Genomic DNA, 19918 nt, shown 5'->3' with positions numbered 1-19918 from the left:
GAATAAAACTTGTTTTTTGCTTTAAAATAAAAACTTTTATTGTTAACCGCTGTTAGAGATTGTTTAACATCTTCAAAGGAACCATCCCACAGTAAAAATCATCCTGATGTTTTTGTTCATCAGCAATTTTAGATTCCAAGTGATCTTTTGTAAAATATGTTGTGTTTTTGATACCGACTTGACGATCCGGATCAGGTTTTCTAATTGTCACCATAGTTTTAAAAAAAGAAACCATTTGTACCTGTTAAAATTAAGATGTTATCTTTAATATCTTTATCAGTTATGTCGACACAATATTTGGGCTCTGTGAATGGATCTTGTCTGTATGATGATTTTGGACAGAAAATGTTTCTTTTTTTTTATATATTTATGTTATCATATTTTTATAAATCTAAATTCTTAAATCTTCAAGTAATTTGTTATCACAAATATTTAAGCTGTAGTTACATTTAAAAAGATTCTTTGTTATACGGATAATAGATCTTAACACCGTAATGTGAAGGAGACACCACTATGCTTAAATGTGTTGATTAAATTAGTCACTGAATTCATTAAAAATTGTTTTCAATTTTAACAAAAGCTGTTTTTTTCAACAATGATTTCTTGTTGGTAGGTTTTTAATGGCTTTTAACTCGATTTTTTAAAACTACTTCCTTTAAACTTGTTATTAAGTTAAAATTATTAAAGAAGCAAATAACAGAGGACTTTCATCTTGTGTGAGGAAGCTTTATTATATTTTATACCAAAATTTATTTCACAAAAAAAGTTGTCTTGAATTCTTATCTAAACTTAAATACAAGAGAAATTTATTTTTAAAAAAGTTTATTGTTTGACTAACCAGTTCATTCGATACCTTTCCTGCTCCAATTCTTTGTCTCGCTCAATTTCAGCGTTTGACTTTTTCGCAGTTTTTTCATCTTTATCAGATATTTTGTTAACATCGGGCTTAACTTTTTCAAGTATTTTATCCGGGGATCTGTCATAAGAAGACAAACTATCACTTTTATTGTCTCGAGATGAACGATTTTCGTTTTCAGATAAGCGTTCAGTTTTTTTCCGAGTATCACTATGTGGTTTATCGTACTTATCGTAGCGACTCGATCGCGGGTAATCGCGTGTCTTTTCTCGATTAGATTTTAACTTTTCTCCTTTAGCTTTATCTGTATCTTTTCTTTCGTCTGCTAAAAGAAAGTTATTATTTTTAAAAAGGAATTCACTTTTAAAAAATATTTTTATAAATTTTTTTTTTGAAACTCGAGAAATACCTTTCACACTTTTAGCAGATGACGATCGGTCAGAGGGGGGGCGATAAATCTTTATCTCAGGTCGAGGCTAAAAGAAACAGAATTAAGAAATAACAACACGCATATTGTGAGTAGGACGAGGAGAGGACATTGACAAGTTCCGAAAAGACTGATACAAAATCTATTTGTTAATTTTTCATAACTTAAAATTTGGGAATTCACTATTCCCATAACTTTTTGAAAGATAAAACCTTTTTAAAGAGCGAACCTTTTTTACAGATTTTATAGAGCTTGACTCCACTAATTTGCCTGATTCTTCAGAGGATACTGGAGTAGGATTATTATGATTGACAGACTTAGGCTCTTCATTCTTTTCTTGCTCTTGTTTGACCTTTTTGGCGACCTCTGCAGAGAAATAATTTAAATTCAATTAATTAAACTCTTTATTACCTGATCTCTCCTAACCTCACAAAAAAATTTAGTAATGAATATGCCTTGATTGGAGCTTGATTTTTCAGTTTTCTCCATTTCAGATTCTTTAAAGTTGTTTCGTTCTTTTGGATCTTCTATCTTTTTTGATTCTTTATCACGGGAATTGCGAAATTTGCGCACATCAACATAATATCGATCATCGCTATATTTGTCTTGGCCTCCGTCAGTTCGACCTGATCGACTTTGTCGCTCTTCTTTTTCACGATACTTGTCATGTCGTTCAGTGTACCGCTTTTTATTCTCAGAATGCTTTACTATCCTATTTGGATCGGTACCTTTAGATTGCTCAGTAGGTTTATCCGCTGCATTCTCAGCTTTTACAACAGTATCATTTCCTTTTGTATCGTCACTGGCTTTTTCCTGAATGAAATATTTTTTTTAATAAAAACATCTTTGATATTATGTTAAGTATTTATACAACACTCAACTCTTTCATGCGCTACTATATTGGATGGTGCACACATGTTTCAGCAACACCTAATAAATTTCAGACCTCAGGAAAAATTCCTTTTAAAGGTTTATGGCAACAGATCTATACTTTAGATTTAACTATGCATATATAAAAAGTTAGTAAAAATGACTGATTTTTATCACAACATTTTCCATTCACTTTCTCATAACTCCTGAAACATTTCTTAGTGCAGTTTGATAGCAACTTGAATTTATATGACCAGAAGACTTTTCAATTGGTTGATCTACAAAATCTCCAGAGAATCAATAAACTTTTACATACCAGTTCCACAACTATACAAGAAACTTTTTTTATCCACAAATGGAGATCATAATTACAAAGTATTTTTTGTAAAATATCGAAACACTTATTTTATTGTAAAAAAAGTTTTTTTTCTTTACATCAAAAAGTTTAAATAACTATAATGGTGGCTTTTAACACTTATCCATTATGATTTTTATGAAACTGAATTACATAAAAAAAAAAAAAAAAAAAACTGCGACAAAATTGAAAGTCACATGTACAATAAATCAAATTTACACAACAAACTGATATTAAAATTTTGAGCAGTCCTTTCAGTTTATAATCTTTTTTTTCAGCTCCAACTAATTTTTTGATCTTAAGTATTTTAGGCTGAAGAGAAGATGCTTGTAATGTCAATTCTGTTACATTATAATAGTTATTTTTTTTTTTCTTTCTGTTTGGAGAATTTTTTTATGATAGGTAAAACCATGTATAATGCAATTTGAACTGTCTGTTTATAACACACAAAAAAATTCATGAACAGTCAAATAATGTAAATATATGAAGTTATGTATACAAAAATATACATCTGAAAATATAGTCACAGACACTTAAATCTATAAATGTAAAAAAAACTTTCACCTTTCTATTTTCTTTTTTTTCACTTTTTGTTTCTTTCTCAACATTTTTTCTAAAAATTTTTTACTTTTTTTTAAAAATATTTAAATTATTTAGTATTTTTATATATATATTTTTTTTTTATTAAAAAATAAAAAAGAAGAAATAAAGTACTACTTTTTTAAGTTGACCTCCTTTTAACTGAAAAGAGTAGTTTAATGTTTTATCACTTATGTATAAATCAAAATGTACTTTCCACAGATGTTTTTTGTCTTGATGCGTTCTTAAAGAACACTTTTTAACCATTTTAAACAAAATAAAAACTTAAGAGTTAACTTAAGTCTCAGTCAGTATATACAGCTTCAGCTTATACACTGGTACATACAGTAAGAATATAAGTAAAGAAATTTTAAATAAAGAAACCATGAATTTCAAAATAATAATTAAATTTTTCAAATACCTTTCAAATCTTTCTTTATCTTGTTTACTCTTGCGTTCTTTTTCTCTTTCTTTTTCTCTTTCTTTTCTCTAAAAACACAGGTCATTAAAAAATGGAAAAAACTATATAATGGAAATCAACAAATAGGATAAAATCTTCTTAACAACAAATTCTAAATGTTGAATCTTTTACCTTTTCTTTTTCTTCTAATCTCTGCTTTCTTTCTTTCTCACGCTTAATAGTTAAAAATAGAAATAAAAGTTTGTTAAGCTTTTTTTGCATTAAAACTTGTTTAAAACTAACATATAACAAAAGCATACACCAGTTTTATAACAAAATAAAAAGTTATTGAAATTATTACTTGTGCAACAGCCATTTGTCTAGCAGCAATACGAATATCTCTCTTTTCTTTTAGATAATCAGTCAATGGAGTTCGTATCTTCTCTTCTAAAAACATTTAGTATTTTTCTAACACCTCTCTTTTTCGTTTCACATTTTTTATGAAGAATATAGAAACCCTACTCCTCTTGTCAATTGTTGTCATCATCTGCAGCTCTTCGATAAACTTTTCAGCGCTAGGAAGTAATTCTACTTGTTTTCCAAGGTTTTCCAAAAACTGCAAGTAATCAAGATCTAAAGTAAGAGCAACAAAACCTCAAAAATCATTTATTCAATTTTTATGAGACAGTTGATAACTGTTTGACTGTAAATTATTGTAAAGTACCCCCAAATTCTAGGTTTTATAAAGCTTTTAAGGCAAATCAGATAATAAGGGTAACTGGTGTATGCTTAATGAAAATAACTGCAAAATACCTTATTTTTCATTAAAAAAAACAAAAAAACAAGATTATATGTAAGAAAATAAATTTGTAGATTTGTTCAATGTGTTCAGTAAATTGAAAGTATGCAGCAGTGATGTAAGGTTCAGTATTATGAAACATGCACAGGATATGATTCAGATGATATAAGTGCAATGTTTAGTATCATGAAATATTTATGAGATATGATTCAGATGATGACATTTTTATAATCTTCATTTTTTAGTTTTATACTAAAAAACTACTTGCTATTTTTAACATATAATGTATTATTATTTTTTCAATTTTATAATTATGATATACTTTTAACTTCATAATTACGACATATTTTCTAAAACAATTGCTGTTCTTTATTTTGATAAAATATTTTTGACATTTTTATCATGGTAATGCTTACACTGAGTATAGGGCTACAGGGAAGTAGGTGTAGAAAGCTAAAAGCATGTTTATATATTTTAAAAAAAAATTTTATTTGTATATTGTGACAACGCATGCAACATGTGCTTTTGCAGAAATTTTACAAAAAAAAAACAAACTACAAATTAAAAGTTGGGAATAAATTACCTTTATCAATGGTATTTATCTTTTGGTCAATTTTCTGTTTGATACGAGGTATTTGCTGACAAGGTGCGTATTCAATAACTGCACTAAATTCATTTCCTTAAAAAAAAAAGTTTCACTTGAATGAAAAATTTATTTCTTTAAATTAGTTTTTAAAAAAATTAATATTACTTTGAAAAACTTTAAATGAAAAAAGTTTGACTTGATTAAACCTAAATTATCATAAAATAAGAATCCATCAAAGTTATTTCGAAACTCAATCACATCATTGTATTCAATAAAGTTTATGTATGCACGAGTAAAACCATCTTTGCCAAAGCTATAAAAAAAACCAGATAAGTAAGTGTAGAGTAAAAACATAATAACAAGTAATAAGTAATACACAAGCAATATATAATATAACATAAATGATATATAATATAAATATATAAAGTAATATATAGATAATAAATAATATGTAAATAATATAATGAATATAGGTTCTAAATTATGAAACCTTGTTGTTTTGTTCTTATGAGAAACTCTTGAGGGCAAAACAATATATATATATATATATATATATATATATATATATATATATATATATATATATATATATATATATATATATATATATAGATCTTATCTGATGAGATTATCACAAATCTAATTAATTGAATTCTGATCAAATAAACACTTTAAGATTCATCATTAATCATTAATATAATGCAAATATTTAAAAATACCAATTGTTACATACTCTTCTAAGTTGGGAGAAAAAACTGTGAATCTTTCTCTGCTTCACAGCTGTTATTGCAGCTCGGAAACACACTGAGAAATTCTTATGAACACACAACAAATTAAAAACTGTTTCAAAGAAAAATCTTTGTTCCCTCTTTTATAATAAAAGGTTTCCTTGCATAGTAAAACTCAAAATGACAACATTACAAATTAATGAATATTTTTTCAATACCTATAATTAGGACCAACAAAAAGAAAGTAATCATGTTGTGGAAGAGGTTGTAACTTTGCTTTAAGCTCTTCTTCAGTTAAAGTTGGAGGGAGACGACGTATAACTAACTGTAAAAAAGTTTAAAAGATTTCATCTGGAAATTAACTTAGTTTCAATTATTTGCATTTTATTGAAAGATCTATATTTACTTTAAGTTGATTCGTCAAAATTTTAAATTAAAATCATAACATTTTTATACCTTGGTTGGTAAATTCTGCTCTTTTCGTTTTGTATTTGTTCTTGTCTCTGGAATATCGGATATTAATTTTCCCATTATTTTTTCTTATGCATAAATAAATAAATAAATATATATATATATATATATATATATAAATATTTACACAAATGATATTTACACATATGTAAAGCATAATGGGCAAGTACTTTCAATAATACAACATACTAACATATACATTTATAAGTATAACTACTTTATGAAGTTTACAATATTTACTTATGTCCTATTTATTCTTTTAGAAATCTAAAAGAATTCTATTTATATATTGTAAAAGATTAGAAAGTATTTACCATAATTATACCATAAAATACAATTATCATGTTTTTTTAGACAAACTAATTTTAAGCTTAGACAAATTAACTTTAAGTTTCTCTTTACTTTATAGATAAAAGACACTTGATATCAAATCAAACTGTCTTTCTCATTAGTTTTGAAATGTTTATTAAATTACACAAGAGCACAAAAGTTATAAACCTAACATATATATAAAATATACTCCCCCTGTCCCAAAATACTGCTCCTATTTCATAAAAAACTTAAAATGTTCCCATGTTTTAAATTCTTGATAAATCAAGATGACAAGTTGGACATGAAATTGCAATCAATATCAGAGAGCAGTGGATCCCCCCAAAACCTTGAATTGGGATTCTAAGCTGATCCCAACATCAAATTAAATTAGAAGAATATTTTACAGTTGTTGTTGGTAAAACTCTAAATTCTAGGTGTTCCAGAACAAATTGCAAGTTTGGTAACAGATTTCAGATATTATTTTTGGCAACAGATTTCAGATATTACTTTTGACCTACTGTCACCATGGAACTGTACAGATTCAAATGTAAACATGGTATTCAACATAACATCCTCTAACACAGGTCATGTAACAACAGTATTATCGCCATGCAAGATAACTCAGACAAAGTATTATTTAGGTCAGCATGTTGATGAAGTTATGTATTTGACAACCTACAGATTAAGGCTTCAACCTCATGCTGTCAACTTATTTTCTATATTCAAAAAGAATTTTGCATTCATTCAATCCAAAAGTATTGATGGACTGTTGGCTTGTTTTGATTTGTCAGGTATTTTTATTAAAAATCCACAAAATTTTGTTGACAGCTGCAGATTTGGTGTTCTCAAACTTGCCCATTCAGAATTGCTGATTTGAATAGGTGACTAGAGTTTATGCACTGTATTCCTAGATGTAGGAGTTAACAGGATGGAGAGTAAACTCTCCATCTATGAATAAAAAAAAATAGCAAATTTTAAAGACCAGGAGCCATGCTCAAAATGGATGGCAGAACATATCTACTCAATTAAAATTAAATTAAAAAACTGTCTAGAGGTACCTTAACCAGATAACAACAAGTCTCAAAGATGAGGGAACTTGTTAACTTCAGCACTCTATTCTATAGTTTATTGTAGATAAAATGCAATTCAGTAGTAAATGCACCATGGAACAATTTACAATTATATCAGTCACTTTTGAGGTATGAAGCCTTAAACAAATAGTTTTAAAGAGTACAAATTAAGGCTTCTAGTCTGCATCTTTGCTATTTAACATTTGAAATGGTTCCTCTTGCTCTCTTTAACAGTAAAGCTCCAGCAAAACAATCTTATGCTATCACAGACTGATACTAGTAATGAAGCCTTAAATGGACCTAGAATCACCTAAGAAAAGGTTTGTACAGGAAAACCAAACTTTACATCTATTATTAACCTGTCAATAGCCCTTTCAAAACTTGTTGAATCAGACTCATGGTCTATGTTTTATATTCTGAAGCCAGATCCACAGTTCCTGATAGAAGAAGTTGAAAACTGGAAAGATTTCATATTAAAATTCTCTTAATAACCTGCAACCGTAGATTGTCATGAACAACTGCTCCAATTGAGGAGGCAAACTAAATTAAGATTTCTTGTCATCTGTTCGAGTGAAGGAGATTTTATCAGAATGTGTTTGAAGTTGCTGAACAGAAAAAAAAACAACCAAACAACCAAATCTGCAAAAAAAGCAAAAGAATCTCAGAATAACTGAACAATTTTAAAATTTTATGACATTGATTTGTTATGTGGAAATTTTTTAATAAAAATTTTTGAAAAAAAATTTCTACATGACCAATTTCATGTAGAAACTTTAAAAAAAAAAATCTAAGGCAGTTCAATTGTAGACCTTTATTTGATTATTTTAAAACTCTAGAATTTACCTAAGATGCCTTACCAAGATGATAGAAAATGTATACAATAAATAAGCAAAAAGAAGAAAACTAAATAAATAGCAATTCAGGAACAATACAAAATTTCAAATGAATGGTGGATCCCCAGATGATGTTTTATCTTTCTAAAACTTTGCAGTAAATTTTAAACTTAAGCAAAATAAAAACATTTTAGGGATAAATATGGTCTTTATATACTATAATATAATATAATATAATATAATAATATAATATACATATATGTATGTATGTAAACACACACATATATACAAAACAGAACTTAATCATACTGAGTCATTTTTGAGATAAATTCTGCTAAAATGTGTTAAAAGAAAATAACAAAATAATCATGAGGTTGACATTCCTAATAAAGATGTACAAAAAAAAGTTTAAGCTCCTACAGTGGTCCCAAACCAAATTTTTAGTTAACAAAATTACAACTGTTGTTGTATATTGAAAGGGTAGTCAAAATTCATGTGAAATTACACTTTTAAGAATAATATTCTTTTCCAGTTATATATTTTAATTGTTAATTTGCATGCACAGAGATTAATTCTAAAAAAATGTTTTGTTGATAATTTGTAATGAAAATGAATATTTTTCAAATTTTCAATTCAACAATATTTTATTCTTAATGCTAGATTATTATTAACTATATTATTTACAGCAACTAATCATTTTTTGGAAAAAAGCTACGTCAAAAACTATGGCCCCTAAACAAAAATACTTGAATGAAACTCATTAAGAATAGTTACAGACTTGTTTAAACAAGGAGATTCTTATAGAAAAGTACAAGAAGTTACAATTTATTTTAAAACAGTAGGAGCCATTGTAAAGAAATACAAGCTATATACCATATTTGAAATTCATAATGAATGAAAAGGAAGCAATTTAATCACATCTTCAATATATAATGAAGAAACATAGACTTGAAAGTGCAAAAATTATTGCAAATAATCTGAAAAACCTCACACAAACCACAATTTTACCAACATCAATTAGAAATCATATTCATAAAGCAAGGTTTAGCAGATATTTAGTTCATAAGAAACCATTTTTAACAAAAAAAAATTATGTGAAGAGACAATTGATATTAATTTGTAAAATCTAATAAGGCAAAAAGAGTTTGGTGAAAGAGGGAAGAAGCTTTTTATTTGAGCTACACAAGGGGAACAGCTAAAAATGGCAGTGGAAAAGTAATAGTTTTGGGTTGTATAAATAGTATAGTGTTAGTAAACTTGAATTTACTGCTGAAGCTATGAACGCAAACTTGTATGTTGATATATTAGACTGAAAATTAAAATTTTCCTAATCTAAGCTAAAAAACTTAGGTTAGAAAACAATTTTATGTTTTAACAGGACAATGATCCAAAACACTGTTAAGAAAACTTGTGGCTTTTTTGATAAAAATGACAAATGTTTAGAATGGTTGCCACAAAGCCCTGATTTAAATCCTATAGATCATTTACCAAAGAAAAAAAGTTTAAAAAAAGTTGTTATTAAATCAGTCTAATAATCAAATCAAATATCTAGTAGAATTAATACCAAAATGCTAAATATAATGTGTAAACATTTTCTTGTATAATTACTTCCTGTACTATTGTTTTTTGACCTGCTTCTTTTTAAAGTTAAATTATCAAGTAGTTTACAACAAAACAGTAATACTTTTTGTAAGTCTTTCTCAAAGTTCTCAGAAAAATAACTTTTTCTTGTCTCAAATTTTGAAAAGTTAATCAAAATAACCATATTATCAATAAAGATGCTACAAAAATTTGTTACACTTCTCACATTTAAATCTATCTAGAAAAAACCGAAAGAATGTACATATATTTTTAGAATAAAAAAGAAACAGGAAGTCACTTGATTTCACACCATCAAGATTACAACTTCTGGTAAGTAAGCACAATAACAAATAAAGGCTAAAAACAAACCATATCTGTAAATCCTTTAATTTTCTCATTTAGGATTCGATATAGTGTTGCAGCCTTGTTGCGTTCTTGAATATATCCTAAATGGTGGTAAACAATACTTTGTTTATGCAAAACATCCCTCTTTTTTGCAAGAATATTTCCTCTAGAAAAATAGGTTAAGCTTTGATCTAACATAGAAGCAATAATAAGTAGCTCACACTTATCTTGAACTATAGTATTAGCAAATTGAAGCAATTTGCACTGAGCTTGCAGATATATCAGTATTCCTTTTTGAAAACATGTTCCGTTAGATAAAACTTGTAAACTCACTTTTTCTAGAGATAACTGTGCTTTTTTATACATTTTCATTGAAATGTATACGTGGGCAAGACTAATTTGTGCATCAATTTTAAGTCCTGACAAGTGATACTTATCTGCAAATGTTAATAACTCACATAACTTTGTAATAGCAAGTGATGAACTTGACGTCATTAATAGCTCTACCAGCAATAGATGAACTTTTCCCTCAAGTACAGGCAAACATTTTTGAGAGGAAAATTTTGACAACAATAAATTTATATCTTTAAAGGCCTTGGCAAAACTTCCATTAAGAATATCAACAACAACTGTCATGTATTGACCTTCAAGGCAGTCAATAAAAGAGATTTTTTTTGCAATTTCTGCAATTGAATCCATATTTCTTTCATAAATATTTTGATGAAAATCAATTTGCAAGGTGCAAAGTTCAATCATCTTTTGATTTCGATTGTATAAAGAAATTTGAGTTGAAGCAAAACCTATAATACATTTAGCTTCAGAAAAGTATCCTTGAACAAAATGATGGTGAGCTAATTGGCATAAGGATAATACAAGATTTTCATCAGACAGGCTACAAATATTTTCATTTATTGTAGTTAACAAAGGAAACTGACATAATGAAGAAGAAACACAATTAAATCCATAAAAACATGTGAATGCAGAAAGTGCCAATCCTGCAGCATCCATTAGTGAAGGCATTGTACATAAAATTTGACAAACCTTTGATATTAGAATGCTTGGTAAAATCTTTCCTCTAAAGACTTTTTCTTTAAAAACACGTAACATTCCTAATTTATTAATTAGCTTTAGTTGAGAAGCCTCACCTTCTAGGCTATCATCTTTATTTTCAATACTGCACTCATTAATCTCAGTAAACTTCGATTTTCCTTTGTTATTCTCTTCTTCAACAATTTTTAACCAAAATAATGCATGTTGCAAACATTTATCATCATTTGTCTCTTGAGCCATTCGCACTGCTTCTTTTAATGAAATTAATGACTCTTTGTAATTTTCATAGCAACAATGCATAATACCTAAGTTTAAAGCACAAAAACGAAATCTTTTAAACTTAATTTGATGTTTTTCAATTTCTGAATTTTCTTCCTTTTTTTCATCTTGAAAAACTTTAAAGTCAAAATAGAGCTGGAGAAAAGTAGTAGCACGTTCTATCTCAGACAACCTAAGATAGTTTAGAAAGTTTAGATAATGAATATCAGAAATGTCAGGGTACATTTCCTGTATTTTAATGCAATTGTTTCTAAGTTTTTCAGGTGAAAGTGCTCTCATTTCATTGCTCACTAAAAACTTAGTTTGCTGAGATATAAATCTTTCTACTTTATTCCTACTAAGAAGGATGCTATCTTCAAGTGCCAATTGATTACTATTGGTATAATCAGTATTAGATAATTCAATTAGATTTTCTTTTTCTCTCTCATAAATTGTATCCTCTAAATCCTGTATTTCAGCGTGTAAGTGCATATGAGTTCTATCTCGAGATGAAGATTCTGGTCTGAAATTTTGAGTGCTGTTTTCCAGCAGGTAGTTTTTTACAGATTTAAAAAACAAAGCTATTTTCTGAAAAGACATCTTTTTGAGTGCTAATATATTTTTGCGTAGAAACAAACCCAGTATGCTGCATCTCATAAGAGAGTCTGTTACAAACAAATTTTCTAGCGACTTTATTGTATCACATAAAGAGTCTATATCTTGCAAGTCATTCATTTCCTTAAGGAATGTTGACATTAATTCTGCATTCATAACTCTTTGAATTTCTTGTTTGAACTGAACCCATGTTAACTGGGTGCTTCTTATAAGCTTTAATGCTTGAAGGAGTAATTTTCTTTGATGTTCAGGGGAAACCTCATGACTTTCCCATGTTTTTCCACTAGCTTGTGTAACGATTAGACGAATGTATATTGAGCAAGAAAGATGGTAAGGAAGAATCTCTAACATTTTAAATATATTTAGCTCTATACTTACAACATAATATTTTTATTAAATAAAAAAAAACAATATTTTCAATTTGTTTTGAGTTGTCTGGTATCATGCAAAAAAAATCGAAATTTTGCACATAATTGTCACATATAACCTAACCCCCCCCCCCCCGAGCTATTGATCTTGCCCGGTTTCCGTAGAAATCACAATAATAATGAATAAAATATTTTATGAAGATAGATTTGTTTAGTGTTTTCGAGAGACTATTACACTATCAGCCTAAACGGACTGAGCTGAACACAAAAAGATTGCGCAAGCTCAATCAACATGGTTCAACAACTGATCTATTTTGATCTTTTGTGTTCGTTCATGGTGAAACTCTCGTTATTTATAACAAAAACTGTTGTTGTTATTGACAAACACTGACAACAACTGTTTACAAACACTGACAATAACTGACAAACACTAACAATAACACTGATAATATGTTGTTGACAAATACTGACAATAACTGTTGTTGTTGTTGTTGACAAACACTGTTGTTGACAAACGTTGTTGTTGTCTGACTTTATATTGAGATGGTTATGAGGAGTTAAGTTTTTCTGCGAAAATATTGGCCTAGAATAGCATTGAAAATTAAAAAAACTAAAAAAGTTTGCTTCTAGCGAAAGCTTCACAATATTTGATATGGTAACTATTTGTAATTAACTTTTAAACATAAAATACTGTGCTTCTAAAACTATAAGTATATTAAAGCTATTGACTATGATACGTATTTCCGATGTTAGGTTGTTTCTGATGTTAGGGTGTTGTTCACGAAAAAAACTCTAATTACAAATTGTCATGAACTAAATTTGGAGAAAAACCATAGTTTTATATTTAAAATTTTGAATTAGCTTATTAAAAGTAATTACAACTTCTAATGCGATACTGACGCAAAATCTTAAAGCCTCATTAATTAGTAATATATATGTATGATAAAAAAATATAATAAATGCAGATAAAAAGAGTATGTAATAAAATTCTGTGTTCTGCATTTTATGCTAAACAAGTTGACACTCTATCACTTTAGTGTTTGAGTAGCCGGAATAAATACAGAATAAATTATAAGTAATACAGAATAAATTATGAGTAATACAGAATAAATTATGAGTAATTTAAGCACATAGAAACATTGTCAATTAGTTCTTGTAAGTTAGCTAACAAGTTGTAAACTAAGTTTTAGAGAAGTACTTATCATTATAACTTAACTTCACATCAACTCAATAAACGAACCATATCTTTTTAGGCACATTTTATCAGTATAACTTAGCTTCATATCAGCTCAACAAACGAACCATATCTTTTTAGGCACATTTTAGGACTTAAGTGTCATTATCATTGCCTACAGGATTAGACAACAATAAAGCTAAAGAAAGACAACTGATTGAGTTAGTCCATAAAAAATCCTAATAGTGCAACTTTAGCTATGATTTTTGCATAATATAAAAAAAAAATGTTTTTATTTTCTAGTACTATTGCCTATAATATTCAATGAGCTAAATGCAACTTTGTCTTTTTCATCTAGTGTGATGCCCAATGCTGAATTTCTAAAAATATGCTGACGGATGTTGATGGATGGATGTGCTTTTCTCAATCGGAAAAAACTGAAAAAGTTTCAAACACAGAGAAATTCTAAGTTCAGGAAGAAAACGTGACAGGCAAGATAACACAATGAAAAGAAAAAAAAAGAAAAAAATAATTCAAAAATATAAAGTCAGCAGCTTTTCTCTTTGCTGTTCGCATTTAAAATCTACTTTTTAAGCAAGATTTTAATGCAAGTTATGTTTTAAATCTACTTTTACTCTGCAAATAATTTATCTTTGCTCTTTTGTTTTGTATATTTTTAAAAAAAACCTATTTAAGCTATTTTTATTTCATTAGTAAATCACTATTTTCAATGAAACTTCGTTTTGTTATCTCATAAGCAAAAATAAATTTTGATAAATTGATTTTAGATAATAAGAAGTCATTTTAGTTGCTGCAAACAATTTAAAACAACTTTAATTTTTCAATTACTTTTCATACATTTTATCTCTTTAATGTGCATTTTATCTCTTTAATGTGCATTTTATCTCTTTAAGGTGGCTTCACAGGAAATAAAAGGTGTAAAATCAAAAAAAAAAAAAAAAATTGAAAAACATGATTTTTGAGACTTTTAACAATGCTGAAAATGATGGTACAATTATTTTTTTAATAATTTTAATTTTTTAAGCAACAATTTTGCATTTTGCAGGTATGATATTAAGTAGCTTCCTTAGCAACGCCTATAGCAACGGAAAAAAGCAGTATGAAAACTTTTGTTTAACCACTCTTTTGGAATGTTTTCGTGTTCTGCAATTATAAAAGATTTAGTTTAGAGGCTAACCATGTTCAGTTTTAAAAATAAAACCGTTCCACTTATTAAAATTGCATCATTTCACGATCATTTAATTACTTCTTGTGACAAAACCATTATACTAACACAAGTTGTGTTGATACAATGTTTACTTGAAATATTTTTTTAGATTAATAAATTAAATATATAATGGGTAATTATAAGAATACTTCAAGATCTAAGAAGAGAAAATTTAGTGGTAACAAGCACACCAAATGTATTAAAGATACGAATGTAACTGGTAACTTGTCTGAAAATGTTTCATGTATCAGTTCTAAAAAGTTAAAGTTTGATGTCGAAGATACAAGTAATGCCAACACAAATGATTATTTTCTTCTTGTTAATTTTATTTTTATCAAACAGTTATTTGATTTGGTTAGTGCATGTCCTGATTGTAAAAGTAAAGTTAACATCACAGATGATTATTCTAGCAGAATGGGTTTCTCCCATAAACTTATTTTAACATGTACAAATGCGCAATGTTCTTTTACATACAGTAATTTTACTTCAAACATTGTTAAAAATGATAAAAAAGGTAGAAACATTTTTGATGTTAACCTGAGAATGGTAATTGGATTCCGTGAAATTGGAAGAGGAATCTTTTGGTACTGAAAACGGAAAAAGTAAAAAAAGACCGAAAGCGGTTACAGAATATGGTGAAAAAAGGACAACCAAAAAAAAAAAAAAAAGAAGAAAAGAGTTGAGAGGAATTAGGAAAGGTTGGATTGATAAAGATCAAGAACAATTATCAAAAAATAGCTACAAAAAGGGATGTTTTTAAAACTTTTTTAACTTATTTGCCTTATATCTAAAAATGAAGATTTTAACATAATTTATAAACTCAAAACACGATATCTCAACATTAAAAAATGCTTAGACCTTCAAATTTTCCCTAATTGTCCAATACATATATAGGTAGAGAATGAACTAGAATCTTGATAATTGAATGAATATTTATTGATTGCTAAGTCTTTTTTTGAACCCTACCCCCTAAAAATTAGTCAATTTTCAGTTTTTAGGGACTTAAAAGAAATATTTTTGTTTTTATATATTGATCTTAGTTCATCCTCTACCTCATATATCAGATAATAATATTGCAAAGTTGCGAGTTGTTTTAATTAGCCATTCTGGTTTAATCGTGTTTTGAAAAATAAATAAATATATGCTTTTTTATGCGTTTTTTATAAATAAAGTCCTCTTTTTTTTTTTTTTTTCAATAAGCATTTATATTTTATTGTTATTTTCATTAAATTGAATTTATAAAACTGATTTTAGAACAGATTTAAGTTATTTTACTAAAAAAAAAACATTTCCTGTGAAGCCACCTTAATGTGCATTTTCGTTATTTTACAGAGAAAACAACCGTCCCAGACTTTGAGAGCCTCCCCGCATTGCTTGTTAAGTTTCTAGTTCCAACCAACTTTTTAGATATACTTTTTAATATTTTATAAAAGTTTGTTTAAATGTCAAGTAGGGGAACCTGTTGTTCCTTTGACCACGTTGTACCTTTAGTCACTCTGTCATATTGGCCGACTATTGTCATTTTGCAAAAAATTGAAGTGCCATTTGAAATATTAGTCCATGACGACTCTTTTTACCTTAAAATATCATGGTTGGGGAAGATTGTGTTGATCCACAAGAAATTATTAGTTTTAGCTCTTAAAAAGTAAATATTTATGTTTATCTTATTTTAATAACAAAACTGTCATAAATAGTTGTTTGGCTAATTTATGATATTACTTACATTAACCAACATCTTTTTTTTATTATGGAAAAGTTTAAATAATTATTTCTAACCCTAAATGGGGTTTGAGATGATAATTGTTGAAGAAACCCATCTCATGTACCTTTGACCAGCGTAGGACGTTGTACCTTTGACTGGTTTGTACTGCGCTTTAATTTTTTGCGAACTTAAAGAGGACACTTTTATGAAATTTTTCATCAAATTTATCAGACAGCTGTACTCTTGCATGTAAAAATCAGCGAAAAGCGTACTATTACTTTCTTGCTGGTATTTTGAAAGTTTTAAATATAATATAAGTGATAAAATAATATTAACAAATTATATTTTTATATATTTCTATATCTTATGCATTGTTTTATTTAATTTATTGATAAATAAGAGTAAATTTTACACTTGACACACAATCCATTATTGGAATGTATATTTTTATGTACTTATAATGCTTGATAATCAGTTTTAATAATTAAGTTAGTTGGCAGCTGTAGCAGCTTGATAATTAAGTTGATTATATAGTTGTACTTGATTTCTGTACAGCAATAAGGAAGTAAGAACAAATAAATATATAATCATTTCTGTTAATATGTTTTAATCTTAAAATGCCAAGGAGTAAGGTTGGTGTTTTTCGTAAGAAGATTTGCGAGAAGGATATGTTTGATGCAGTGAATTTTGTTCTTCAACAAAAAATGAGTCTAAGTAAAGCAGCAAGACATTGCAACATTAAAAAATCAACTTTGATATATCAGTTAAAGCAGTTTAAAAAATCTGGAAGAACCCAGTATTCATATTCACTTAAGAAACCAAAAAAAGTATTCTCAACAAAAGAAGAATTAATTTTGGTAAAATACTTGGCAGATGCTGCAAATATGCATTATGGGCTTACATTAAAGCAAATCAGATTCTTTGCATATGAGTATGCTTTAGCAAACCATAAAAAAATTGAAACTTCATGGATAAAGAATAAATGTGCTGGTGAACAATGGCTACGAGATTTTCGGAAAAGATATAATGATAAGTTATCCCTACGTAAACCGCAGCCAACAAGTCTTGGTAGATCTTCTGCATTCAATAAAGAAACTGTAAGAATTGTGTTTAAAAATTATAGAAATGTTTTAGAACGTTATCATTTTGAGCCATCAAACATTTGGAATTGCGATGAAACAGGAATTACCACAGTTCATGTACCACCAAAAATCCTAGCCCCAAAGGGCAAAAAGCAAATAGGAAGTATGACTAGTGCAGAACGAGGCAATAATGTAACAATGATTGCAGCCATTAATGCTACTGGAAGTAGCATTCCACCATTACTTGTATTTCCGCGTGCAAAATTTAAGGACTACATGTTGAATGGTGCTCCTCCTGGAAGTGTAGGAGCAGCTAATAAGTCTGGATGGTCAAATGAAGTCATTTTTCTGCAGTTTCTTGAGCATTTTATTAGTAATGTACGACCTTCGGTAGAAAAACCAGTTCTTTTGTTAATGGATAACCATGAAAGTCATGTTAACATTTCTATTATTGAATTAGCTAAAAGATCGGGCATAATTTTAATGACATTTCATCCTCACACAACCCACAAAATGCAACCCCTTGATCGTGGTGTTTTTGGTCCATTTAAAATATTTTATAATAATGCCATGAATAATTGGATGATATCACCAGGAAATGCTGGTAAACCAGTTACAATTTATGATATATCTTACCTTGTTGGTCAAGCTTATCCTCATGCTTTTGTACCGATTAATATTGTTAACAGTTTTAAATGTACTGGGTTTTTTCCCTTTAATGAAAATATTTTTACTGATATTGACTTCTTAGCTGCAACTGTTACTGATAGGCCAATAGTGGATACTGAAACTTGCATTTCTAATGATAGCAATGAGGTTGAAACCACTCCTGGCAATTTACCATCAACATTGGAAATTGTTTCACCTGAAATAATACGACCTCACCCAAAAGCCAAATTAAGAAAGGCAGCTATTTCAAAAAGACGTAAGGGAAAATCACGCATTTTAACTGATACACCTGAAATGAAAGTTATTTTACATTCAAAATCTAATAATGAACAATGTCAAAAACCTTTTTCAAGACAAATAAAATCCATGGCAAAACAGATTATTTTTAATCAACATTCTGACACAAGTTTAACTAATGAAAGTTTTGATGAAATTGATTTTGGAATAAATATACTTGACAATGAATCAGAAAATAGTGAAATTGTTTCAGGAAGTTTCTTACTTGTCAAGTTAAGTGAAAAGAAATACTCTAGACATTATGTGGCAGAAGTTATTGAAGTTGTTGGTTTAGTTTACAAAGTTAAGTATCTTAAGAAATCAGGAGACAATAAATTTATACGAGAAGATGACAATGTTTATGATGTAGAACTTGAAGATATTATAATGAAAGTTCCATCACCAAGTGTTGGTCATGGATCATCTAGACGCCAGTATCTTATGTTTGATGTTGATCTGACATCTTTTACTGTACAGTAATGTTTTTTAATATAATATATTTTATTTTCATATTTTTCATTGTCTGCATTAAAAGATTTCCTCTAAAAAGCATTATGGTCAAATCTAAATGAATCTGACAACTAAAAATAGTTTTGGTTGGGTTTTAAGAGGTTTCTAAGTTAAAAACCTATTTAGGGGATATTAATCTACTTAGGGCCAGATTTTTTGTATGATCATATCATACAAATTACTTCCTATTGATATCGACATAATTACTTAAAATATAAAACTCCGCCAAGTAAAAGGGTTTTAAAATCGGTAAACTTAGGTACAATGAGTTCATTTCTAATTGCAAGTATAGCAAGTTATAGAAATATATTTTTGCTCTTAAATTATCTAAAAGAGAGTAACAACTTAATTAAAAACATTTTGTACAATTCAATCACATTTGAAGTTTCCAATCTTAACCCGAACCGTCCCATGTAAATAGCATCCAACTGAAAAAAATGTGACTAAATCGAAATAGTACTGATAATTGATGTCATTTTCTTTTATTTACTACAAAAAAACAAAAAAGCAAAATCATAAGGATTATGACCGTAGGTGTTACTTTAAAACACGGCCCTAAGTACAAGGACAATGAATGACCCTTTGTACAAGACTAGATACAAAACAAAATGTATCAAAAAATCCAAACTAAGGGAGACTTATGTAATGCTGCAGTTAGTAGTTATTTTTCAAAGCAAAATTAATAAATTGAATTACAACAAAACGTTTTACTTGAAATTGTAATATAAAAGTGACAAGAAACAAAATTTTACTTTAGACCATCAAAAAATGTTT

The 19918-nt window shown here is 28.1% G+C and overlaps 2 protein-coding genes across 3 annotated transcripts; both read right to left on the bottom strand.

Moving 5' to 3' along the window:
• Positions 1-712: 712 nt before the first annotated feature.
• LOC145191611 (uncharacterized) lies at positions 713-6149 on the bottom strand. Of its 2 annotated transcripts, none has more exons than XM_090066374.1 (13): positions 6057-6149; positions 5819-5925; positions 5079-5185; positions 4870-4965; positions 4010-4120; positions 3849-3934; positions 3680-3721; positions 3509-3576; positions 3073-3121; positions 1739-2096; positions 1513-1649; positions 1266-1332; positions 713-1181 (listed from the first exon to the last, which is right to left on the bottom strand). In XM_090066374.1, the coding sequence occupies exons 1-13, from the start codon at positions 6129-6131 to the stop codon at positions 823-825; spliced, it is 1662 nt and encodes a 553-aa protein (XP_089922500.1). In that variant the 5' UTR covers positions 6132-6149; the 3' UTR covers positions 713-822. The 2 variants fall into 2 exon arrangements, with proteins under 2 accessions (XP_089922500.1, XP_089922501.1); XM_090066375.1 differs by having other exon boundaries at positions 713-1178.
• A 3821-nt stretch (positions 6150-9970) lies between these two features.
• Positions 9971-12622, bottom strand: LOC145191541 (anaphase-promoting complex subunit 5-like). Its single transcript, XM_080068655.2, has one exon. It carries the CDS (start codon positions 12484-12486, stop codon positions 10225-10227), a length of 2262 nt encoding a protein of 753 aa, XP_079924781.2. The 5' UTR covers positions 12487-12622; the 3' UTR covers positions 9971-10224.
• Positions 12623-19918: the final 7296 nt, after the last annotated feature.

This window comes from Hydra viridissima, unplaced genomic scaffold (genome assembly GCF_058129835.1).
Source record: "Hydra viridissima isolate aposymbiotic clone 2 unplaced genomic scaffold, HvirCarnegie_v1 scaffold_11, whole genome shotgun sequence".
In the NCBI taxonomy this organism is placed as follows: domain Eukaryota; kingdom Metazoa; phylum Cnidaria; class Hydrozoa; order Anthoathecata; family Hydridae; genus Hydra; species Hydra viridissima.
The sequence above is the reverse complement of the archived record's forward strand: the minus strand, read 5'-3'. Positions and strand labels throughout refer to the sequence as shown.

Excerpts from the sequence above, each read along its gene's own strand:
- LOC145191611 (XM_090066374.1), bottom strand. The coding sequence starts at position 6,131 with ATGGGAAAATTAATATCCGATATTCCAGAGACAAGAACAAATACAAAA. Across the intron at positions 3,935-4,009 it reads GACAACAATTGACAAGAGGA|AAGAGAAGATACGAACTCCA; the intron begins GTAGGGTTTCTA and ends AAATGTTTTTAG. Across the intron at positions 2,097-3,072 it reads AAAAAAAAGAAAATAGAAAG|GAAAAAGCCAGTGACGATAC; the intron begins GTGAAAGTTTTT and ends TATTTCATTCAG.
- LOC145191541 (XM_080068655.2), bottom strand. The coding sequence starts at position 12,486 with ATGTTAGAGATTCTTCCTTACCATCTTTCTTGCTCAATATACATTCGT.